At 35.8% G+C, this 27,135-nt stretch overlaps 1 protein-coding gene across 21 annotated transcripts in view; it reads left to right on the forward strand.

The window, feature by feature from the left end:
* The window catches only part of PTPRM (protein tyrosine phosphatase receptor type M), a 482,202-nt gene extending 456,419 nt beyond the window's left edge, over window positions 1–25,783 (forward strand). For 14 of the 21 annotated variants that reach the window (XM_039339174.1, XM_039339175.1, XM_039339177.1 and 11 more), the window contains 10 exons: window positions 2,945–3,061; window positions 4,375–4,529; window positions 5,492–5,627; window positions 6,038–6,187; window positions 6,399–6,572; window positions 8,589–8,720; window positions 14,890–15,015; window positions 15,985–16,163; window positions 23,842–23,977; window positions 24,999–25,783. In XM_039339174.1, coding sequence (XP_039195108.1) covers window positions 2,945–3,061; window positions 4,375–4,529; window positions 5,492–5,627; window positions 6,038–6,187; window positions 6,399–6,572; window positions 8,589–8,720; window positions 14,890–15,015; window positions 15,985–16,163; window positions 23,842–23,977; window positions 24,999–25,052 — 1,359 coding nt within the window. In that variant the 3' untranslated portion in view covers window positions 25,053–25,783. The remainder of the gene's footprint in view (window positions 1–2,944; window positions 3,062–4,374; window positions 4,530–5,491; window positions 5,628–6,037; window positions 6,188–6,398; window positions 6,573–8,588; window positions 8,721–14,889; window positions 15,016–15,984; window positions 16,164–23,841; window positions 23,978–24,998) is intronic. The other 7 variants (XM_039339176.1, XM_039339181.1, XM_039339182.1 and 4 more) reach the window with 1 other exon arrangement.
* Window positions 25,784–27,135: the final 1,352 nt, after the last annotated feature.

A 27,135-nucleotide genomic window follows, 5' to 3' on the forward strand; every position in this document is an offset into this window, starting at 1 on the left:
ATTACACATGCTGTCTCTGCTGGCTAAGTAAGCCTTCCTGCCCTTACATGTGCAAAGAGAGAAGGGGTCCACGCCATTTTCTGCTCACCAGTCTTGTGTGATGCCACTACAAGTACTTAATGTTGTTTGCAATTAAAATGGCCTGTATGCCTAAGTAAGTAACTAAATACATTTTTTTCCCAAGCCTTACTCCCATCAGACATGTTTTAGGGACCTTTTTAGAAGTCTCTCTATATTCTACCACTGAGCGATAGCTCTTCCTGTAACATAATGAGGAGGGAGAAACAACTAAATCAGTGGCAGTGCATCTGCTTTGCATGTAGATGGCCCCATTATTAATCCCTGGAGGAGCACAGGAGAGACTTTCATCTAAAAGTCTGGAAAGACACTGCTGATCATTGTAAATAAGAAATAAATTAGAAGACACACGAAAGGTAGCTGTCTTCCTATGCCCAATCTGATCCAAAACTATTGGGATTATCCAAATAAATCTGTACATCAACAGGATTTGTTGGGAAGCAGATGTAGCGCCAGTCTTAGAGATAACCCTAACTGCAGTCTTTTTTCTCTGATATATAGGGAAAAATTGTCATTCTGTGGGGAAAATTAAATTATAGGGCCGATTGGTATGGGGATAATATCTCTTAATTATTGACAATAGGTGGTCTAATCCTACTGGCAGAGATCCCACAGAGTCCTGGGAGTTATAATCTTAAGACACACAAGGTTAGAAAAGGTTGTTTAAATTACCTAATTCAGTGTAGGAATCCAAATTATACTGCCCCAAAAAGAGGGGTTGCTCAGCTTGTAACAAACAGGAATCCACATACTTTTTGGGTAATTGTTTCTACTGTTGAACTGCTCTATTAGAAAGGTAGGAAGTTTTTAACCATCAGTTAGGCAACCTTGGCTAAGCAGGACTGAACTTGTTGAGCGTTGTGATGGCTGATGTGAACTGCAGGACCATGGAAAGTAGAAAGACATCCTGGGAAAAATCAGTGCCAAATCCCTTCCATGTTGCTGCCAAAAAAAAGAGCAGTATGTGGTCACCAAGAGTTAAGCCTGATTTGGAATTTTTATCTTTAGATATTTTTTAATAAATACTCTTACCAAATCACATATTTACCATTCTATGTTTGTGCATTTTTTAATGTCTGTTTCAGTAAAAAAAGACTGTTGTGTTTGTCTCCAATTAAATTTTGTTGTGTTATTTTCAGCCCATTTCTCCATCTATTAAGATCTTTTTGAATTTCCTCTAAGGTTTACTTGTTAGCTGTTCCATCCAATTTTGTGACCTCAGCAAACCTGATAAGCATTCATATATATCACTTACACTAATTTATCACAATAAACCTTCAATTTAACGAATCTTAGTTTTACAGACTTCAGATGCAGTAGACTGAATCTGTCTATAGTGTATACTGTATGCTTCTGCGAATACAAGATCTCATCTGCCATTTTCCTTAAATGTAAAATATGCAAAGACTATAATATATACCTATGTAAAAGCTGCTCCATTTTGCACGCATGCACAATGTGCAGAAATTTGAATGAAGTCCCTAATATAATATGCTTTTCCACATAGACCACATAAAGGTTTTCCATGCTCCTTGAAATATGAACATTTGCATTAATAATTTATTTAAATTCTGGTATAAGATTTCTTATATTCACTTTCATAATTACCACTCAAAAGTAAAGATATTGCAAAAGTAGCAAGCAGATCATTGCAGATCATTTTTCTTAAAACAATCTGTTGTTCCCTTGTATAAGGAAGAAATAATTGCCTCCTGACTTTTTTCAGATTAGACACTAACTAACCTGGCCATTATATCGTTTGGGGGGGGAGAGTTCCACAGTGCATTACAGTATGTATGTGTACACACACACACACACACACACACACACACACACACACAAACAAACATTGGGAAATTATAGTTCTGCTAGGAATTTAGCCATTTTTAACATTGTTTAGCCAGCACAATGAAAATTAGCAAGCACCTGTCTCAAAGCAATTGTGCTACAGGTAGAAATCTGACTGAAGCTTTCTGTTGCAGCTGTTTCCTTTTTTATATGGGTCTTGAATAAACTGATATTAATCAAATTTACCTATGGAAGAGATAGACCACAATAAATTGGGTCACCAATAGGTTTTGCACCCATCTGATGATAATGGGAAGTGTAATTTCTTCTGAGCAAAGCAGGGGAAAACATACTGTCAATGAGATAAAAACCACTGTGAAACCTTAAATCAGGAATGTGATTTAAGGTCTTGATTATCAAGCAGAGCAGACAGCAGAAGAAAGGGTAAACCTCCACATGAATTCCTTACGATTTTGGTTTCCTGACAGCAGAGTTGTGTGAAATTCTTTCAAAGGGAGTTTTAGGAAATGTTACTGAACTTTCCATCCAACATTCACATGAGTATTCGGGTACATTTGAGAAGAGAAATGATCAAAGACAAAAGTGCACACCAGCAAAATTCAATACGCTACAGCGGTGTTTTTCAACACTGGCAACTTAAGATGCGTGGACTTCAACTCCCTGGCTGTGAAATTTTTAAAGCTGCCAAGGTTGAGAAACACTGCCATACAGGCTCAATTTTTTCACCTGCTAATCCAATTGGGACCAATACTGCCATATTTTTTTCAGTAGCAATAGTGTTGAAAGAGACAGACTGTACTAACAGTAACCTCTTTGTGTGTACACACACGTACACATTTTTCCCATTTTGAAATAAAAAGTACTCCTATCTTTAACTCCCAGAACTACTGTTGGAAGAAGATGCATTTTTTTCAATATTATGGTCTATTCCTTATGTAGATAGTATGATTGTTTTATGCCTCATTAGCTTGTATAGCACAGATCAATACAAAAAGCTTAAAGGAATGCTTCAAACCAAAAGATAACAAGCCTTAATTTTCTTTTGTATTTCTGAAAGGTTAAGTGCTGTAAATACTGGCCAGATGACACTGAGATATATAAAGACATTAAAGTTACTCTAATAGAGACAGAGCTTCTCGCAGAATATGTGATTCGAACATTTGCAGTAGAAAAGGTGAGCAAAGATACAGTTTTTCAATGTTTCTAACCTTGGTCTTGTTAAAATTTAGACACCTTTAAGTTAAATTCTTATTCCAAAAATTATTTATGGCTAACGGTTGACTGTCTTTGACTGATTACCCTATTTATTTGTTGCAATGATTTAAAGAATGTCCAGCTTCAGGTTCTGGGTGCTTTATATAATCAAAATGACAAAACAATGACAGAGAAACCAATGTATGTTTTATCTTGGGCCCGGTGTTCTTCAACATCTTCATAAATGACCTATATGAGGGCTAGAAAGGGAATTCATCAGATTTGCAAACAATAGGAAGCTGGGGTGGGGGGAATAGCTAACATTTTAGCAGATAGATTCAAGATTCAGAAGGCTTTTGACAGACTTGAACGCTGGATTCGATCCAGCAAAATGCAATTCGGTGGTTAAAAAAAGTCCTACACATAGACAATAAAAACTAAATGCAAGGTACAGGATAGGTATAGTACCTGGCTCAAAGTAACAGTAACTCTGAGACGGATTTAGGTGTCCTAGTAGACCACCACTTAAGTATAAGCCAGCAGTGTGCTGCAGCTGCCAAAAAAGCCAAAGCATTCCTAGGCTGCATCAACAGAGGTATAGTTTCAAGATCACAGGAAGTGATATTACCACTTTATATTGCCCTAATGAGATTACACTTTGAATATTGCATGCAGTTCTAATCACCAGGGTTGGCCTATTCTCCAAAGCACCTGAGGATAGGACAAAATCAGGTGGAAGATCATTAAAAAGAGAACCAACCTAGAACTAAGGAAAAATTTCCTGACAGTGAGAACAATTAATCAGTGGGGCGGCTTACCTCCAGAAGTTGTGGGATCTTTATCACTGGAGGTGTTCAGCCATTTGGACAGCCATTTTTCTGGAATGGCGGGTCCGACTAGAAGATCTTCAAGGTCCCTTCCAGCCCTATTTTTCTATGTTCTAAGTCCTATGACTAGAAATACCAAATACAACAGAAGAAAATCATACCAAACAAAAAAAGTACAGAGGTTCACTCACCACCCTATCAATAGTCTCAGAAAATAGCCAGGTTTTCAACATCTTATGTAATATCGTGGAGGTGGGGCTCATGGATCTCTGGGGGAATGTTATTCCACAGGGCATGCATCATGCTAATCTCTGGTTGCCAAAAAGGTAGAAACTGGGATGTCAACTCCAAAAGTCCCCAAATTTTAAAAGAGGGCTGAATGGAGTTATGTTGTTTCTATGACATTTGAAAATGCTCACTGCTGCTGCTTTTCCTTTTCTCTCGTGGTCTGGCAATCCATTAACAGAGAGGCGCCCATGAGATCAGAGAAATCAGACAGTTCCACTTCACTGGTTGGCCAGATCATGGTGTACCATACCATGCTACGGGTCTTCTCGGATTCGTCCGGCAAGTCAAATCAAAAAGCCCACCTAATGCTGGTCCACTAGTTGTACACTGCAGGTTAGTAGAACCTATTTTGGCTTCTTTAGTTGAGAAAGATGTTGATCACTTTTTATCATTTTTAAATTTAGCACAGCTGGAACTATCTGGATGCAATTAATTTGTTTGTCACATTTTTAGTTGCTTCAGTTTATGAAATACCATTATGAACAGGAAATCATGATGCATAATATTCGTTCTATGAATGTAGCTTCCTCAACTGCAACAGACTGAAAAATCTTATTAGATTTAGACCCAATTTAAATGTTACAGTGTTCTTCCAAAAGCTTCTGGAATACATTTCTCCATGATGGCATTTCGCAGCTATTGGCACACTAGCTACTTATTTGAGCCACCATTCATAAAAGGTGCATGCCCAGTATAACAATACAATACAGTTAACCAAACAAATGTGTTGCTAAATACATTTTAGGATTAGACATATGGATTTTTAAAAGCAAGCAGCACTGATAATTAACAGGATTGATCCAGGCCTAGAGAGGAGATTTAATACTGCTACAATCCTGAAGAATCCTTCATTGTTCTTATTTTAAGTGGAAAGGAATTTCCTCATTAATGCCAATTGGGATTTTCCACAAGGCAGATCCAACTTCAGAAGATAATAATTTGGATATTTAAATGTTTTGCAACGTAAAGCCATTTGTTTCAAGAAAAGGATGTCTTCTTTTTAACTATGGTGATTAAAACCACTGTTTAAAACTGAAATTTTATTCATTTTCAGTGGATATCTTTTCCTAGATTTGCTGGCCCAAGCTGACTTTGTGCCTAAGACAGGACATTCTCCTGGTTTCTAGCTTGGGGCTTTCAACAGTACATCAAAGTGTGTGGCTGGCTCTCTCACAATCTTTTTTTTTTTTTTTTTTGGCATATCACTCAAGAAAGACACAATCTTTCCATTTTGGTGAAAGGAATTGCTAGCATTTTCTGAATGTTAAAATGATAATGTGCTTTTGTATTTACAGTGCAGGTGCTGGCCGAACTGGATGTTTTATTGTCATTGACATTATGTTAGACATGGCAGAAAGAGAAGGAGTTGTAGATATATTCAACTGTGTCAGAGAACTTCGATCTCGAAGAGTTAACATGGTGCAAACAGAGGTATTCTAAGCATTCCCTCATTTTCAGTTTTCATATTGGATAGAATGAAAATGACTTTTGTTTTGTCACATATTGAAATTTAAATATCAGGTAGCCTACAACTCTTTTTAGAGTTTCCTCACCCTGATTGTATGGCTATTATGCTCAACGAAGTAGCAGCATATAGCCAACCTCAAAAAGCTAGACCAGGTTGGATGCAATATTTTGAGTTATATGAGTTTTTGCCTCTGAATCTTGGACCTCAAATCCAGATATTTTTAATTCTTATTTTCTTAGACTTGTAATAAGAAAATCAACAAACTGAGCAGTTTTAAAAATTTGGTTGGAATTATGCCAGATATAATGATTGTGTTAGATTTGGCTATGGAACATTGTTCCAATTGTCTGATTTTTTTTTTAAATTTCTCTAGGAACAGTATGTATTTATACATGATGCAATACTGGAAGCCTGTCTCTGTGGAGATACCTCTGTTCTAGCTTCACAAGTTAGATCAGTCTATTATGAAATGAATAAACTTGATCCTCAAACCAATTCAAGTCAGATCAAAGAAGAATTTAGGGTAAGTCGGTGATTGAAAGCATTTCAAAAGCCAAATATTTGCAAAATAGCCTTTTATCATAGAGCTACATTTAGCTTAGCTTAATTTTTTTTATATTATTCTATGAAGCATAAATTGTCTTCTAATTTAATTCCCTGGAAATCAATGTAACGCTGAAGACATTCATTCTTGAGTAACTTTCTGTCAAATTCATTTTATCTTATTTTGGTAGACTCTAAACATGGTGACCCCAACCCTTCGGGTAGAAGATTGCAGTATAGCACTTTTACCCAGGAATCATGAGAAGAATCGGTGTATGGATGTTCTTCCTCCAGATAGATGTTTGCCTTTCCTTATCACAATAGATGGAGAAAGCAGTAATTACATTAATGCTGCACTGATGGATGTAAGTGCTTCTCTTGGTTTTCTTAGCTAAAAAAATGTGTGCCTGATATCAAAGAACCTGGAAAGTTGCAAGAAGCTTGGCTCCATAAAGTGCTCACATCTTTCAAATATGCATTCCTGAATTTACTTTAAAAATGTTAAACGTTCAGATAGATTCAGATATAAGTTATATAACTGCTAAGGTATGAAAATATTTGTTGAGCGAGGATCATACTCTACTAAGCAAGGGAACCAGCCAACTTCATATTGCATAAACTTTTTTTAACAAGCATCATACATCAAGTTTCATATATTACATTGGCCAGTTGGATGGCAATACTTAGTTGACCTTGGTTGGTCACAAAAAAGCTCAGTAGAATCAGACCTCATCCGCGCATGCATTAAAAGAACAGAAAAATACAAAAAAAAAAAAAAAAAAGACTGGACTGGACTGGGAAGCCAGAAAAAAAAATCTAAAGAAAAGCAATGGCAAACCACATTTCTATTGTTTGCCAAGAACCATGCAGATGTGTCCCTAAAACCTTTTGGAACTGAAATTGTGCTGTACAGTTTACATACCAATGATTCCATTCATACAGCAAACCAAACCAAAACTGAATAAATAACAGAACAGATTGAGGCAATATGTGAGTTTAATCAGTATGCCTCATATCTAATGTATGCATATGAACTGTCAAGAGTAACTCATTATACAACTAAGGCTACAGCTATATACATTTTTGTTGGGGCTTATTTCAAAGTTTGTGTTGTGTGTGTGTCTTTGTATACATACAGTATCATGCACACATATAAAATGAAACTTTAAGGTAGCTAGTCGGCATAATAATATAGGGAGAAAAATTTAGTTTTCTTTCTCATTTTCTTAGTAATGAATAGAGGAGGGAAAAAAGCCTGCAAGCATAGATAATACACAGGCCATTACTTCAGTCAATTGATTCTTTTCTAACTGAATGAACATTTGCTAAGGATACTTTTACCGCTATCCACATTAAATGCAGATATGGAAGTCTTAATACACTAACATTACTTAAATAAAAGGATACTTAAATATGTTTTACACTTTTTAGAGATTTGTGGAGTATCTCTGACATTTTAGAGCAGCAGTAATTAAGGCTGTCACACATATATACACACATGCCAAAATGCAGGCTTCAGAAAAGAACAAAGACATTTTCAATAATCTTCCATGAAAGCAATCTTTTCTGATATGACTACTAGTTTCATAGTTAGCACTTATATTATTTATGATAAAGATATGTGGAAAGGTTGTATGCTCAAAAGGTGGGAGTATCACATTAATGATTATGCAAGTGATTGACATTGCCTACACATATCCAACATATATTGTACATTATATATATTGCAGTTAGCAAACTCCTTGTCTGCAGTAGCCACTTTTACTGAATCCTTCAACTTGCTGCCTTATAGACATAGCCCTTAAGAAACACAGCTGTTGGATATATCTGGAGAGAACCAGGCTAGAGATGTCAGCCTTATTTCATGACTGTTTCCTCTTCTCCCAGAAGTTGTCAAATAATACACCTCCAGCTACAAAAGTAACATGACAGACACAACAGCATGATTAAAACACTGCCCCTTTTTTATGTGTTGACATATCTTGATGGCTTTTTTAACCCATCCCCTTTTAAACATATATTCCTAAAATAGGCCTTGCTTCCCATTCCTTATCCCTTGTGTTTGATGGCATTCTGCTAATGTACACATTTCACTTGGGACAGGAACGTCTGGTGCAGCTTTAAGGCTATATCTATATAACTTCATTATTTCCAAGTTCCGTTGGAAGACTGGGATTTAAAAGCAGCTCTGTTCCTAGTCTGAAGAGCTGCAAGTGCTTCCATGCCCATTCAGCAGGAGCTATTTATTCTGTTTCCATAATATATAGAATATCATTTTTAAAGAAAATATTATTTGTATTAATTTTTTCTTATATTTACTTTCTTATTGTAGCCTTAATCCTGCTTTAATCCTCCATTAAAATATCCTTCTTATTTTGCAGAGTTATAAACAGCCTTCGGCTTTTATAGTCACTCAGCATCCTTTACCAAATACTGTCAAAGATTTCTGGAGACTGGTTCTAGACTACCACTGCACATCAATAGTGATGCTGAATGATGTGGATCCAGCACAAGTAAGTCAAATACATGAATTTAGTGAAATTACTTGCTTCATAAGCAATGTCTCTTTTAGCACTGTCTCCTTTAAGTTGAGTTTGACTTTAAGAGACTTCTCTTCCATGAAGTTTCCTTGATAATAGGATAGAAGTGGCTTTCCATTAAATGCTTCCAACTGCTTCTTTTTTAGTTTGCCAGTCTAATTTACAGTCCTGGAAATCTCCAAAAAGTTATCAATATGTTCTTCACTGATTACAGAAAGGCCTTCAGTCAATCCCAGAACATACATACATACATATGTATGTACATACACATACACATACATATATAATGAATATGTCATTCCTGAATTAAATTGTGAATAATCAAGGGAAAATAATAATAAACCCTTTATTATCAAAGTATAACATGTATACAGTGAAATTGGCTGAGCCTCCCTCTGTGCCCCCCCTCACCACAAACTCACGGTGACTACAAATCCCCAACTTATTTCACCCTGTGAATTAATTGCATATCACGCCGGCCTCACGAGTCTGTCATGCATAAAATTATAAAGTTATGTCCCATTCAGAAGCCTAACAGCCATGGATAAAAGCTGTTCTTCAGCCTGTTGGTATGGCTGGCTATGTTTCTGTATCTCCTATCCGATGGTAGGAGAGTAAAAAGGTACCAACCAGGGTGTGAGTCATCCCTGAGAATTTTCCTCACTCTGCCAAGGCAACGGGCCCTGGCGATGTCATCCAGTGGAGTCAGGGAACAGCCCACAATGTCTTGTGCCGTGCTCACCACTCTCTGCAATACCTTCCTGTCCGCAGCTGTCAGGCCAGCATACCAAGCCACAATACAATATGTGAGAACACTTTCAATAGTAGACCGGTAGAAGAAGGTCATGAGTCTTTATTATATACAAGATATTTTAGATATAGATATAGATACTATAAATTAAAGAAAGCTAGATTGGAGAGAAAGATGAGCATAATATTAAAAAGGGAAAAAACATCAATAATCTACACCTGCTGAAGATACTATTCTTAATCTCTGAAAGTGCAAATATTTGCAAGTTCTAACAATGAAAATCAAGGAATACATGAGAGCTTTGTACTAAGATTAAATATAAAGAAGTTTCAGCTAATCACAACAGTTACAGCAGCCAAACTTAAAACTGACAATGAAGTGATAGATGGCTTTTGCCTTTTAGATTTGACTATCAACAGTAAAGGAACTGGGAGTCGTGAAACATTTTGTAGACTAGCACTTAGTAGAGTAGCCATAAAATTTTATTCTTGAATGGGAATATGAATCCTCAGTTTACTAGTCCAAATCAACCATTATTTATTCTGCTGCATAGATGCAAGATCTATTTTTGTGATGCTGAATTCCTGCTCTTTATAATTGCTTCTTTCTTTCAGAAAAAAAAGAGCATCACTGACTGTCAGCCCCTTTGTTTAATAAGAGCAGTGCCATTAATTGCATATCCTCATGGGAACATTTTCCTGGGGATGCTGAATGTCAGTTTAAGAAAATGCACTAGCTTATGCTACTGGGAAAGAGACAATTATGTCTCCAGACAAAGTGTGACACAGATGGTGGCTTGTCATCAGTGCTGCTCAATAGACATCTGCACTTAGAACTAAAATGGTGCTGGCATGACTTCCTGAAACACCACACTTCATTTTAGCCTTACATATGATACTTTGCTGTGTTCTTCCTGTCTCTTTCCAGCTGAAGTGGCAGCAAAGTCTACATCAAAAGTAGTCAGTCAGTTCCTGGGAACTGAAAGATGAAACTGATGGAGTTGAAAAATGGGTGCCCATACTAAATTAAAACTGCTCCGTTTTTCTAAAATTTCTGGCTTAAGAGTATTTATTGTACTGCTTAATGAAACACTTTGGTTAAAAAGAAGAACACTAACAGCTGAATCTGCTGTACTATATACTATAGTTATGATAAATAAAAGAATTACTTTTCTTAACATTTGAAATATTTTTGTCATTATTCTTTTAAAGTTCATAAGTAACACCCCTTCTGCAAGTAATTATAGATTTCAGGGATTCGCTTGCATATTTTTGTAGCTCAACCACACTCACTGGTCTCCAGGGAAATGCATGAAAGGCAAAAGAACTTGTGTGCTGGTGAGTTATTTTCAGAGTGAACAAGGAAAGGCTTGTAGGATCAACCTGTTTAGTTGCTACTAAAAAGTATATTTGACTTCTCAGCCATGTTTTGAATATACAAAAGCAGAAAAACTTTTAAACTTTCCATTGGCCTTCCTTGGTTACCTTTTAAAACTTTGGAGGGCTGCTGTCTGTTGGCAACTACACCAGGTTTCCTACTCTAATGTCTGTTCCAAAATGTTGATTAGGGTACATAGGGTGAGACAGGAAAAGAAAATGCACACTTTGTTAAAAGAATTTTTTTTTTCACCTGACATTACTTTGTTGTTGTTTGAGAATATTTCCACTGAAGAAATGATTATCCTTTATTTTTCCATATAATTTATACAGTTACTCGTGTGATTGGTTACTTCAAACCCTCCTTGCTCATAACTGTTTACAGCCTTTGGCGGGGCAAAGTAGTTCTGGTATATAAATTGAAGGAAATTTCCCATACAGGTCACAACACTGAAACCGTTTTTGGGTTAGCCAGATAGATTTCTAGAATGTAGGGTTTGAAAAATCACCTTGTCTAACTTTCTGCAGGAAACCACTACTACTGCATTCCCAACAGGTGGCCATGAAGCCTCTGTTAAATAGCCTTCGATTTAAAACAGCCGACCCCTCCCAAGGTAGTCTGTACCATTGTTGAACAATTCTCACCATTAGAAAAAAAAGAAGTCCATAGAAAATCTACTTCTTTGTATTTAAACCTGTTGTGTCTTATCTTGCCTTGTGAAATAACTCTGAACTATTCTTTCCTGTCTTCTACACGACAGCCCTTTAAAAACAGCTGTCAGGTCTCCCTGTAGTCTTCCTTAAACATACCCAGTGCCTCCAACCTTTCATCGTAATTTTTCCTTCCTGGCCACTTATCATCTTGATTACTCTCCTCTGGATGTGCTCCAGTTTATCAACATCCTTTCAAAAACTTGATGCCTAAAACAGGACACCTTATTTAATGTGCAGCATTAGAGAAGAACAGTGACTTTTTCTTGACACTCTCTTCTGTTGCTACAGCCAAGGATGTTTTTTGTTGTTTTTTTTTTGCCAATGCATCATGCCACTGGTGTATGTTTAGCTTATGAACAACTATGAGACTGGATTCTTTTCACGTGTAGTTTTGTTCAATATGTCATCTTCCCATTCTATTCTCATGCTTTTGATTTTTTTCTACTATCATCTAGCTGATCTCTACCCATTGTCAATGTCCTCTTGAATTTTGATAGTCCTACAAAATGTTTGCTATCCTCCTAGCTTTGTGTCATCCTCCTAGCTTTGTGTCATCCTCCTAGCTTTGTGTCATCCTCCTAGCTTTGTGTCATCCTCCTAGCTTAGTGTCAACATCCTAGCTTTGTGTCATCCTCCTAGCTTTGTGTCATCCAAAAATGTGAAAATCTCATTTTCTAATCCATCAGCCAAGTCATTTATGAATTAAATGAAACAGGACAGGGTTAGAATAAAACCCTCAACACTACGTGATACTCCTTTCTAGTACTTTTTAACATATTTAGAATTGATTTGGAATAAGGTGTGACTAATGGAATAGCTATGGTACCGATGACACTAATTGTTCAAACTGGTAAAAATAATGAGTCTGCCAAGAGCTCCAAAGGATTCTCTCAGTGGAATAGATGTCAAAATGGCAGATCCAATGTGGGCAAGTATATAGTGATGCACATTGGAGCCAAAAAATTTAACTACTCATACAACTAATGGAATAAGAACTAACAGTGACCAACAAAGAATGAGATCTTGGAGTAAGGGTAAATTCAATAAAGTTTTCAACATAGTTTGCATCCACTATAAAAAAAGGCTAATTGCATTTAGGAATAATAAGAAATGGAATTGAAACTAGAGATGCCAGTATCATAATATATTGTGTGTAGTTCTAATCATGATACTTGAAAATTAAAAAAGGATATAGTAGACCTGGAGAAGGTTCAGAGGAGGACAGCTAAGATGACAACGTGGCTAGAAGAGTTCCCATATGAAAAAAGATTGTGATATTTTTAATCTAGAAAGGAGGCAAACAAGTGGAGACATGTTTGAGGTATACAAAATTATGCCAGCAATTCTTCTCAGAAAGTTTGCATCATATTAAAATGTTTAAAACCCAAATACTTTAATTTTCAAGCATCATTTTTACAAATGCTCTTCATGCAGCTGAAAGCTTTCTCTATCCTTTTCCCACATTTGATGGCTTTTCAATTTTCTTCCTATTACTAGCTTGAAAATAGAAGACCATGATTTAAAATATCAATATGACCTTTCTATTGTGATATTACAGACCATGACATGAAAGTAACTATAAGGTTTTTTTCATGTGCATGGTTTCTAAATTTTGCCAAAAAATATTCCATATTAAGAAAGAAAAGGATTGTTCCTACCTAGAGCCAATCAGTTTTGATTATTTCAATGCATTCCTTATGACAATGCCTTTGAAGAGTGTCAAAAAATTGTAGTGGGTGCAAAATACACCAATTACATTTCTATTCAGTGTAAGATACTGGAGTTACATTATGCTGGTATCAGAGGATGTGTGCTGCTTGTTAATTGCTTCTTAGGCAACATTTAAGATATTGTTACTGACATTTAAAGGCCAAAATGGCTAAGGTCTACATCTTCTGATGCAAACTTCCTCAAGCATTACAGTCTGAAAATATCCTCAGCATGAAATAGAGGGCATTTTCCTGTTAGTCCCAGGGTGAGGAAGGCCTTCCCTCAGGAAATGTAGGTAACACACATTATCTTTTCCGCTAGAGCATCAGCCGCAATATGCATTTTTTTACCAGGTTTTTAATTGTTATTTGTTGTTTGCAAGATTTAAAAATACTTCTTTCCATTTTTATTTTTGTAGCGTTCATTATATTGATTGCTAGCCTTGCATGTCCAAATGAATAGAGAGGCAGGATATAAACTAAATCCAAAATACAATCTTTCAGTGGTTCTTTCAGTTTGTTTTGCTTTGTTTTGTTTGGCCTTAACTGTCTGACTGAGCCTATTTGTAAATTGATGTCTGGAATATTGGAAAGTGAAGATTCAGGACGGATTAAGAAGGACTCAGCCTACATAATATTATCTGCTATTTAAATGGTCCAGAGTATCTCTTTGATCCCCTGTGATTACTACACTACAAGTATACTGTTGAAACAAATTGTCAAAGTGAAAAAGGAGATATTTATATAAAGAGAAGGCAGCTAAGGTTTTGGTGATATCCAGTAGTGTTGAGATTAAAGAAAAAAGTTGCCTTAAGAAATGAAAATTGTGTTTCATACCCATGATAATCAGCATAGGAAAGATTTGTTGTGATATTCCCCAGAGAAGCAAAATATTTTCCACAGAGAATTCTTTGCATGTTTTTCCCAGTTCTCTTTTTGAAAAAAGTTCAAAGTTTCTTTCCATCACACATTTGGAAACAGTTTGAAAATAATGGTTCTTCTTTCCATTTAGTCTTAAATTATAATTATTAATAGTTAAATTCAATTTATTTATATTTTTGTTTTCTAAATATCTTCTAATCATTTTTATTAAAACAAGTTTGTTAATAAGTAAATAAAAGTAAAATTATAAACACCAAGTGTCTTCTATAAAAGTTTTCTCCTGCAATGCATGTATGAATGTATGTATTCCATATTTTTACATACAAGAAGTGTACTACAAATTTCACTGGAGCCTATGTAGTAAAGTAGATTATATTTTTAGAGGCTGAGAATTGTTTCTGCATTTTTCTTTCTAAAAAGGTATAATTGCGAAATATATTAAACACAATAAGCCTTTAAAATATTGGTCTTTTCTTGAAGGACTGCAAAGTTTCATTGATATATAAACCTATATACAAGCATTATACCCTTTGGTCTTTGGAAATAATCTTATTTTTCAGACAGTTAAAAAGAAATGACATCCTTTCATGTAGATATAGCCTTCTGTGATCTTTGGAGCTCATATGGGCACATAAAAAAATTCACAGTTGAGTATATGGAGCCATCCTAAATAATACAATTACATATGAATTAATCTCTTTCTTCTACAGTTATGTCCACAATATTGGCCAGAAAATGGTGTTCATCGACATGGTCCTATTCAAGTAGAGTTTGTTTCTGCTGATTTAGAAGAAGATATAATCAGTCGGATATTCCGAATTTATAATGCATCAAGAGTAAGGATCTTATTTAGTTATTTGCTTATTTTTCTTATGAGTGATAGAAATATAGTTTGCATTCACATTTTAGGGAGTCCAAATTTAATTTAATGTTTATTATTTGATGGAAGCATTCCATACAAAAAATCCACTGTGCTCATAAAATATTCCATCTGTAATGTAGTCTATGTAATATTCTATAATTGGAACCAGCCTAGAAGTTTCAGCTGGAACAAAAGTGTTGCCAGGATTTGGATGAATTTATAAAATCTAGACCATATCTGGTTAGTGTTAAACTGCTTAATAACATACAAGAATGAAGAACACTCACTGAACAACTTTGAGAGGCCTTTTACCTGGTTATTTATTTATTTGCCAGAATTGGGGATACACACATTTATATTTTGAACATTTTTGAACATTAGTTACAGAGTGAACAAATCAATAAGCCTGAAGACTTTTTTCAAATCACAAGTATCTGTCAATAGAGCTGAGAAATAGGAAAACATTTTTTCTTTTTCCTTTTATTATAAATTAGTAGAAAATTTCAACAGACAAGTACAGTTTTCCAAAGATGCCAAAGAAGGGAGAGGTTATTCTGAACGAATTAGTCTGTATTTAGCATGTTAACAATCAGTCATCAGAATGAAAGTTCATTTCAGAAATCTGACAATAACAAGCATATTAAAAGAGCAACACTGTTGAAATTATATCGCAAATTTCAGCTTGGTAGTTTGTGATTGCTATAATATTAATCATATATTTGGCTCTTGCAGCTGTACCATTGTTTCACTTCGGCATATCTATATTTTCAGCTGTTTAAAATATCATCTCAAATCTGAGATTCAAAGTCATAACTTCAAAATGTAAATTTCTTTAGAACATTTTAAGGAGCAATCTTCTATAACAATGTTCGGGGCAAGGGTGTAATGTGCATATTATTTGAACTCAGAATAAATAACGCTGTCTTTTTTTCTTCACCTGTTGGCTGGGTCCCCACAGCCCCAGGATGGCTACCGAATGGTGCAACAATTTCAGTTCCTTGGATGGCCTATGTACAGAGACACACCCGTATCTAAACGGTCTTTTTTGAAACTCATACGTCAAGTGGACAAGTGGCAGGAAGAATACAATGGAGGAGAAGGCCGTACACTTGTCCATTGCTTGTAAGTGAATAAAACTGTTAAGGTGATCAACAACAGCAACTCTTATGAAGCTGATGTTTAGAGTTTGAATTAGATTTTAATATAATTCAAATTCTACAACTCTGTAAAGTCAGAGCTATGATTGTCCCTATAGGATGGGGGTGAGTTTGAGAGCAGATATCTTGCCCCAAAGTCACCTAGTGAAATTATTGCAAAAGCAATATTCAGATTGAAGAGTTCCTAATTTACAACTCAAAAGCAATGTACCAACTCATAGACAATCTGTTTGTTAATAATTGTCCAATATAGACAATATATCTCTGAGCATTGACACACTGAGAACTAAATCAGAGAGGATTGTGGTCTTTCTGCTCTTTTTATATGTTTCCCAGAGGTAATGTTATTAACCCTGTTTGATGCAAAATGGTGGGTTTCACTGTGCTCCTTTGTAAGGAAGAAGATACCATTTCTGCCACTGCTTCATCCCATCTTCTTCCTGCTGCATCATATTGTATACTATTTGTACTGCATGGGAAGGAGGTTCAAAAAGACTGGCTGGAAGGTAACTTTGCAGGTAATTGCAAAGTACGGAAAACGCAATTAAATCATCCCAGAGATGTAGAGAATAGAATTCCAATAATAAATAATTGGAATTCAGGAAGATTTGGATTGCAATAGTGTAATGACAAAGAAAATAATATAATAAACTTTTGCAAAGAGAGTTCTTTATTTATTGTCAAATCTGTTTCAAGCAACATAAATACAGAGTCTACATATGGACATTACTGGATGCACAACACTGCAATCAAACTGACAACATATCAGGAAATGGAAGAATGAGAAGTGCAATCTATTGAGCCTGGTGGAATAGATCATGATTTATTGATGTCAAATATATAGGCTAAACCTGAGAGAATGAAACTGACTGGGTTAACAAGATTTGATATTGGCGGTATGCAGTAAGAATATAAGATCAATGTAAAGAACAGATTCAGACAATCAATTATGCACTAGAGAATTTGATGAGCCGTACAAAGAAATGGGGCATTGTAAAATTGAAGTAAAAATAGTCTAAAAATGTCAAAAATGAGAAGAGCATGAATAGGGGCTTTTAGGACTAGTAAGAAAGAACAAAGAAAAATATCTTATTTGAGAATGTCAGCAAAAAGAGAAAAACAGTAAAAAGAAAGTGAAATGTTCTCTGTGTTCAGAAAAATCATATAAAAAACTACAGTGGAATTAGAAATACTCAGAAGTAATCAGGGAGGAGATCTAATAGACAAAAGAGATTAAAGGAAGATAGAAAGATGCTAGGTGGCAGCCAAGACAAACCAAAAGCTCTAACTCTTTGCTACCATCTAGTGGTCAGACAAGCAATAGATTAGTAATCCTTGGTGAAAAATAAGGAAGAAAAATACTGTACTGAATGGAGAACCTGAAGCCTAAAGGCATCATAGAATCAATGTTCTGTATGGTGATAGAAGGTTGTTTTTTCCATAGCTGGTAATATTAGATTGAAATTTCAGCTGGAAAAAAATCAGTTTTGTTCTTGTAGTGTCACTTGGTAGCACTAAATCAGTGGTTCTCAACCTGTGGGTCGGGACCCCATTTGGGGTCGAACGACCATTTCACGGGGGTCGCCAAACAATGCAGTCCGCCATTTTTCCCCCTTTTCCTTAGCTGTGCTACTCCCTTTTATTCTATTGGCTTTTGAAAGCCAATAGAATAGACTCTCTTGAATAGAGTCTAATTCTGTTGGCTTTCAAAAGCCAATAGGAATTGTCCAGGCTGTCTCTGCCCTGCTGAGCCCTCCAAAAGTCCCATTCTGCGAACAGTGCTGCACCAGTTGAGTAGTCCTCGACTTACGACCGGTTGAGTAGTCCTTGACTTACGACTGGTTGGGGGTCACGGCATTAAAAAGGTTGAGAACCACTGCACTAAATGGACATCAGCACAGTTAACAGTCAGAGATGCAAACAAGATTGTTTAGCTTACATCTGATTAACTGTAGATGAGTGATAGATAATTTGATTTTCTTAGGCTTAAGAATAAAGGGGGACAGTATGCTAGAGAAGTAAAACTGAGAAAGGCTGTGACAGACAAGATTACACAGGATAAGGACATTTCTGTGACAATAAAGTTCAGAACAGTTGAAGTTAAAACAATTTTTTGGCCAAGAAGAAATTTATCTACTTTGGGAATGTGATACAAGGGGACGAAGGATTAGGAAAAAAATGACTACATTTGGCCAGTTGAGAGATGAAGAAGAAAACGATAAATAAGAGGGATAGATGGGGTCGAGATTAAAAGAATTTCTTTAGAAAAAAGTTGTTGCTAAGGATAGGTCAAGATAGAGAATACTTTTGTTTGCCTGCACAGTCACCAGGAATTGAGCCTAACAAAAAAATCCTGAGTACAAAAAAAATTGACACACAATGGGAAATGTTTTGTTTGAAATATTGTGTAGTTTGGACCACCACTTACAAAACCATTTTCCATGACAACCAGACTATAACTAAACTGCACCAATATTTCAACTGCTCTTTTTTATACCTTCCTCATTTCTTCCTATCCTTACTCTAAGACAAATCAGAATAAATGCTCATTTTGCTTGGCATATTTTGTTAACCCACCATTTGATTTTTGCGGGTAATCATTGTGAGAACCTAACCATTTGTGGATTATTCAATAAATGGTGGACAAAACATGGCTTAGCATATATTAATTTATGTATTTCTTCACTTTCTTTGTATCTCTCCACCTTTCTCTCACACATGTACATGCAATCAGATCACAGCCTTTCTGACTGAAATATAAGGTTTTTTTAAAAAAAATTAAAGATTAGATACTACCTAGATTTTGTTAAATTACCCCACTTTTCAGATGATCATGGTCCAGTAGTTTTATCACGCTGTTTTCTAGTTTTCTCACCTGTTGAATAAAAATTATAATATTTTATTTTGGGAGGTTTAGCTCATTCATGCTTTGCGATGCACATCTGGGAGATGTTTTTCAAATGCAAATTGATATTATCTCTCTTGATTACTCATGATATTAAATGATTGTACCACCTCTCGTGTGTGTGCACACGTGCATGGCACTTTGAGGTAGAATAGGAAGGGGAAAAAACTTCCAACATAATCCTTTTAAATGACTTTAGTTTAATTAGATGCTGAAAGAATAGCACAATATTATCCGGTATTTTGGCAGCAGGGAGCATTCTTTTCATGATGTCTGGATGTGACAGATGTGCCATATTGTAGTTCCTTTGAAAATCAACCATTTGTGAATGTTGTCTTTAAAGAGTTGCAAGCTAACTAGTCTGCACTCTGGTAATTATTAAGGTTTATTATTTTCAATGAAGTGCCATCTAAAAGATGCTAATTAGAATAGCTGTGGAAATGACAGGGTTTCTAGAATGGAAGCGAATCTCTAGAAAACTAAAAATAACCAAAGATAAAGCATGCTGACTTTAATCATGCATCTAAACTCATTCAATACATTTTTGCAATAAACTGTTCTGAGTTCTGATATTCTTGGAATAAGTACAGTTTCTCCAATCGAGTAATCTATGGTATAAGTTATTAGTATATGTAAGGAATGTGCCATTGAAAATCCTAATATACTGTATATTCACTTTTCCCAAAGGTGCTTTCTCCAAAAGGCAATTAGGAGTTTTTTCTTTGAAAATGTTTCACTTCTCATCCAAGAAGCTTTTTCAGTTCTAACCAGCTAGTGGGGAATGGAAGGATTTATATTCTTTGCAGTTATCTGGTCATTAGCACTCTGAGCGTTGGTGTCTCTCAGACAGTTGTTAAGGCCACTTGGGATTTTATCTGTATCCTCAGAGTCATCTGAATCAGAGTGTAGATGGGTGTGGAACCGTCTTGGGACTGTTGAAAGGACTGCATTGTAAACAGGAGATAGTTGTTGTATCCCTGCCCCTCTGTTGAGGGAGTGCTGTTCAGTTTTAACATAGATATGAATCTATACCTGAGGATACAGATATAGGGCCCAATGGTCAAGTTGTCAAGATCCTTCTGAATGTTGAATCTATCTCCCAAAGTGTTGGCAATTCCACTTAGTTTGATGTTGTCTGCAAATTTGTTAAGTTCTCCTTCTATCTCTTATCTAGATAAGTTATGAAGATGTTGATGAGCACTGGGCTCAAGACAGAACCTTGAGGCATCCCACTATATGCTGTCCTCCATGTAGACATAGTTCCATTGAGGACTACATGCTGAATACAGTCGGTCAGGCAACTTAGAATCCATCTGCACAATTTTTGCTCCTTCTGTCGCTAATGTACCTAAAACCTTTTTTAGGTACATCAGCAACAGAAGGAGAAAAAAACTGCACAATCACCAAAATCAAAAATGCAAACAATTCTTATGTTAAGGGATACTTGGCTATTGCAAACCATCTAAACAAATGCTTCTGCTCAGTTTTCTCAGAAGTAGAAGCCAGTAACAAAAACAGGTTAGAGGATCAATCAGACCAGTTTTTTCCAGGGTTTTTAGAGGTGCAGGTGAGCTAGTCCTTTTAAAGCTTAATAAAGCAATGGGTCTGGATGGTATTCATCACAGAGATCTGAGGGAACTTCTTGTTGTACAATAGAGTATTTGTAACATGGAAAATGATTTGGCATTGCTAGAAAATTGACCAAAAATGTGGAAACTGCAGTCCAGTGTTTCTAAATGTAAGATCATGCACTTAGGGAAAAAGAATCCTCTGGCAGGGTACACTATTGGTGGGGTATGGTGTTAGAGCAATAGAAGAAAAGGATTTAGGTGTGCTGAAAGTGTATGACTGCAAAATGAGTAAACAATGCGACCAGGCAGCTGTGAAGGCAAACAAAATTCTGGGATGCATCATTAAAGGATTAACAGCAGGAAAAAGGAGGTCCTAATCCTGCTATAAAGGTTTTTAGTCAGACCCCATTTGAAATACTGTGTCCACTTTTGGAGATCACACTTAAAAAAAAACTATTGATGAGACTGAGCAACAAAAATGGTCCAAGGAACAAAACATATCAGGAAGGATTGTATAGCTGGAGGACAGAAGGGAGAGGAAAAAACATGATTGGAACCTTTAAATATATTAAGGGTGTGAATAAGGTTCTAGAAGGCAGTATTTTCAATATTCAGCAAAAGTCAAGGATACAGGGGTATAACCTCAAACTGACGGGAGGAAAGTTCAAAAGTAATCTTAGAAAGTATTACTTCACAGTAAGAGTAGTGGAAACTTAGGCTAAATTTAATAAATAAAATAGAAATAAAATAAAATAATGAATAAAATGAAATAATAAAATAAAATAAAATATAAAGGTTGGAACCAACTTCCAGGGAAGGTAGTGGGTCAGTCATCAGTTTAAACATGCTTGGGATAAACACGTAACTATCATCCAACAAAAATAAAATAAAAAAAATAAGTAAATACATTTAAAAGAAAACAAAAAAACTCAAAGGACAGACTTAGTGGACCACTAGGGCCATCAATTTTCTTTGTTTCCCTGTTTCCATCTGGTGGTGGTACTGTCTATCCCACATGGTTGCCAAGAAGTAAGCTTTGTCAAATGCCTTACTGAAGTCAGAGTAAACTATATCCACAACTCTTCCCTGATCCACCAATTTAGTCACTTTATCAAAGAAGACAATAAGGTTTGTCTGGAATGATCTGTTTTTAACAAACCCATGCTGACTTCAAGAGATGATCTTGTTCATTTCTAGGTGCTCAGAAATCCACTGCTTGATTATCTTTTCCAGGGTTTTCCCAAGTATTGATACCAAGCTGATTGGTCTATAGTTTCCTGGATCCACCTTTTTCCCTTTCTTGAGGCTTGCAATCACATCAGCTCTTTTTTATCTTGATAGTTCCCCTGGGCTCCAGGAGCTTTGAAAGATTTTGTTTCGTGATTCCAAGATCACATCTGTCAGTTCTTTCAGTACCCTGGGATAGAAATCATCTGGTCCTAGTGGTTTGAACTTGTCTAAAATGTATAGGTGTTCTTTTACCAATTCCTTATCTATTTTGATCTGCATTTCTATTCTGTCTCCCACAGTGCTGCTTTTGATAGGTTGTGTTATTTTTTTCCTCGTGTGTGAAAATAGATGCAAATAAGGAATTAAGAAATTCCCCTTTCTCCCTGTGTCCATCATCTTCTTGCTGTCTTTTCCCATTACTGATCTGATCATTTTATTGACTTTCTTCTTGTTCCTTATATATTGAAAGAAGCTTTTTTGTTATTTTTGGCATTGTTGCAAATTGTTGTAAGTTAGACTCTTTCTTCTATCCCTCTCACAGTTTGATCATAGAAATATGTTTTTCCATCAGATCTTGTATGGGAGAAAGAAGTTTAAAGGTATTGTGTAACGATCATAACCTTTTAAAGGTCATCAGTCATTTGAAGTGTGTACAAAAACAAACTGATACCATTCACAATTGCTAAAGGAAAGATATAATGTGGTCCTGATCTCAAAGCTCATTGTCATTTTCATAACAGCATATGTATGTTCTTTAAAAGCTATAAGATAGATTCATGTACGACGATGTTGCAGTAGTCTAGATCAGTGGTTCTCAACCTTTCTAATGCCGCGACCCCATAATACAGTTCCCCATGTTGTGGTGACCCCCCAACCACTTATACATCACCGGGTACCAGGGGCGTGGCCAAAGAAAAGGGGGGGAAATGGCGGACAGCCTTGTTTGGCGACCCCCGTGAAATGGTCATTTGACCCCAAATGGGGTCCCGACCCACAGGTTGAGAACCACTGGTCTAGATGTCTAAGGTAGGTGTCCTCTTGGTCAGGTCTGAGCAAATAATCATAATAGTTCCACTTAGTTTAGAAAACAGGGTATTTTTTTCTGAAATAATTATTTCTGATTAATAACATTTGATAATTTAATAAATAATGTAATAAAAATTGGAACTCTCAAAAATCCTCAGTAGCAAATGGATAAAATATTGTAGATTTCAGTATCAACACAAACATTCAAGATTGAAGTAAATCCTGATTTATTTTAATATGGCTTTTTGAACAGGCCACAGTTGTCAATTTTATATAGTCCAGGAGACCAAAACCGAAATGTTAAGTGTTATATAAAGTTAACCATTAATTGTTATGAGGTATTTTGAGAGTAGAAAGACGAAGATGCTAATCCACCCCAACCCATGTAAGAACAGTTGAAGACATTATGTCAATCAATCTCTCTCAGTTCAGACCACTTGACAGGGTTGTTTGGTAGAGAAAAATAAAAAATAGGAATACTGCATATATTGCTTTGATCTCTTGAATGACAGGTAAAATACAAATCAAACATATTATATATCTATATATCACCAATGCATTGCTCAACTCAAGTTGCATTGTTAACATGATTCCTAATATAATTTTTAACTTAGCCTAACAAGTGTGGATAAAGTAATTTTGTGCATAAGCTTAAAAGCTGGGAAGATGAGAATTCTAGGATGCCAAAGGCAATAGCAAGACTTGTCACAAACAGTAAATATTTATTCTGTTTAGCCTGTTGTACAGCAAATCCAGTCTGTGGATGGATTATTTAGATAACATGAACACTCATTGGTTGTTTAATAAAATAAAATAACCTTATTTTAGGAGAATAAGGTGAAAAAAATCTTTAAGTACTGTAATAATAAAATCTAAAACGTAATCAAGTCATTTTGTTGTTTATCTTATAGAAATGGTGGTGGCCGCAGTGGGACGTTTTGTGCAATCAGTATTGTTTGTGAAATGCTACAACACCAGAGGGCTGTTGATGTATTCCATGCTGTGAAGACTCTGAGGAATAATAAGCCGAATATGGTGGACCTTCTGGTAGGAGCTCTTTAAACTGTACCACTAAGTAGAAAATTATTTCTGTTCTCATAAAGCATATGACATTTTTGTGATTTATGTTGAGTACTGTTCATAAAAGCAAGTTTGTTGTTTTCTAAAGGAGATAATGAAATCACTTGACTTATAAAAATATTTTTATGCTACTTCTTGAGTCTTGTTCAAGGTGTGTGTTAGACTTTTTTGTGCAAATATAACAACTTTAAACAGAACGCCCTTATTAATTTTCTTTTTCTGGCAGGGCAATCCAAAAAGAGAGCAGACTTTGTATGGCAGAAATAATAGTCATGTAAAGCGAACTGTCAGATTCTCAAATTATATATTTTATAAATAGCTTAATCTAATATTTATCAAGACTGTGAATTTCAGTTTGACATTTAGTGTATTGCATTTAATTATGGTTCTTCTATCTTGAAGAAAGATTAAAAGAGTTCAGAAACAAAGGGCCAGGAGCAATTATTTTCTTGTGTTGTACTGGGTGAAACTACTTCAAATGTAGAAAGGCTGAAAGGCCATTGGTGTTTTATGTGTGCGCAAGTATGCACATGCTTATATAACAATTCAGTAGGTCAAGATACGGTCTATTTTGTTCATCATTACTATAAGAAGTTGTGTTGGTCCTTTAGTCATGAAGAAATTCCAGTGGCATTATTTGACAATTTACTAAAAAGTCTTCTTAGGTAGTGAAATAAAGTATTTAGTTTATGCTGTATAATCACTATTTGTTATTTTATTTCTTGCAAGACGCACGCAGGGATCTTTTTAATCTAGATTTCCAAGTTTTCCACTTATGGCAGACTACATTGTATATCTCTATGATCTTATTACCAATGCACATGTGTTTTTCAGACTGAATCGCAGTGGTCCTGTCTGATAGATACAAAAAAAATCTACACAGAAAACTTTTTCATAAAATATTTGTAATTAATTCATTACACAACTTGATTTTCTTTAACTCCTTACTACAACTAACTTACTTCCTTTTCTTGTTTTGACTCTCCAGGATCAATATAAATTCTGCTATGAAGTGGCTTTGGAGTACTTGAATTCTGGCTGATACTGCAAGTAATGTTGGGGGAGGCAAAATGTTTCACTAGCACAGTCCAAGCGTGTTGCTTCATGATATCTGTGTGTATGAGATGAGAACGTCTCAGTGTTACACTTTAATTGCTTTGTATTGGCTCTTTTTAAGAGCCCAAGAGAGTCTTTCCAAAAATGCTTGCACTGCCCACTTCCCACAGTATGGCTGTTGCTTGAGTCACAGTCCCACACTAACACACTCTGGGACTGGACACCACTATCATGCAAACCCATTGAAGAGCCCTACTATACCTGCCTAGTCATCTGATCAATCCAAGAGCACAATTCTAGTCTTAATGACAATGTTTGTACCTTTCTGTTGTATTATTTTTTGTTGTTGCCAGTGATCCTTGTTATTGTTAAAGCCTAGTATACATTTTTGTTCTGTGGAGAATGCTGCCTAACATTTTGATACTGTACTTTAGTTATATTTGTATTGTATTTGCTCCTAATAAACAAAGTACCTGTAGCTTGAATTGAACTAAAAGCTACGCCCACAGATCATATTAATCTTGCTGACTTCAATTTTCTGTCCAACTTGTATTGTTTCAGAAGAAGTGATTTGATATACATCCATTAAGAAAATGGAAAAAATACAGGAGGATCAGATTACTATATCCAAAGCTTTTCTCGTTTGTTTATATTGTAAATATTTTTTATTTCATCAAATTATTTATTCATTAAAAAGAAATCTTTTGTGAAGCACAATGACTGACGATCATTTTTATTAAATCTTGGAAATGGTTATTGTATTATATTGTAAGCATTTGATTATCCTATCTGGATTTTCAGCTTAATAAATAAGTACATATTTTATAAAATCTCATTTAATATATAGCATCTTGTGGCCTATATTTACCTTCAGGAAAAGCTAAGGGTTTCCAAATTTTCTATTCAATATAGGATACACTAAATAGAACTTCTTTCTCTTTATGTTTACAACTCAGCATTAGAGCAAATTCTTTGCATATATGAATCTCCCAAATATTCGCTCTCCAATTATAGTACTAGTTGGTCTGAAACAAAGAAAACTGATTTAGAAAACAACTGATCATTAGGATTGACTGCACTGGATAAAGCAAACCAACTTATTTTTTTTTCTTCCTAGTATTTTCCTGCAAGTCCACCCCTCCCTCCCTCCCTCCCTCTCTCTCTCTCTCTCTGTCTGTCTTTTTTTGGGGGGGGGGGTCAACCGAATGTTGATTCGATGGTTGTGACATGTATTGACTGACTGGCTTGTTGGCCAAACCTGACATGGGTAGAGAAAGAGTGCCTGGCCCAAAATCACTCAGCAGGCAGGGATAGAACTCACAGTTTCCTGGTTTCTAACCTGGTGCCTTAACCACCAAACCCAACTGGCTTTCTAAAGCAGACAAACAGCTCTCTTCCATTTTTACTCCTTTATCTCACAGGTTTTCTCCCCCCCCCATTTTTTAATTTATTACTAAATATATATGTCACTTATCTTGCTATCCAAGGCTGCTTAAAATACGACTGTTCCTGGACTGGCATTAGTGGCCACCCTAAAGGAGTCTACAATCCACGAAGAACCAGTCTTGCTTTATAGCAGCTACATTTTAATGTCAGTGACAGCAACAGCAGAATCAAAGACAATACAAGGTGTAGTAAAGGAGGGAGAGAAAAATTCTGAGCATTCAAAGTCAGCCCCAAACAAATCAATGGGCATGTATAATATATAATGGTTTGTTACTCTTTGGGAGCCATTCACATGAAATTTGGGGATCCCTTGAGTGGCGCCTTCTTACACTGCAAGATCCTGCATTATCTGAAGGATATACACCAGAGCTGTTCCAACATGGTTCTGACCATGTCTAAATGAGAACAATTCTCTTTGAACCTCTGTTTATTTTTCTATCCTGTATGTGTAATTCGCTGAAATTGGTTGACAGAATGCTGATAATATGTTCTCTGATTGCCAGCTGGTCAGTGCCTTTGACTACTATCTTGTGCCCTGAATACATAATTGTTGATGGCCTACACACCTACTGTATATATTATACTATCCACACCAGTCCTCTCCTAGCTAAATCACGGCATCA

This window comes from Crotalus tigris, unplaced genomic scaffold (genome assembly GCF_016545835.1).
Source record: "Crotalus tigris isolate CLP2741 ecotype Arizona unplaced genomic scaffold, ASM1654583v1 scf7180000017731.4096049, whole genome shotgun sequence".
In the NCBI taxonomy this organism is placed as follows: domain Eukaryota; kingdom Metazoa; phylum Chordata; class Lepidosauria; order Squamata; family Viperidae; genus Crotalus; species Crotalus tigris.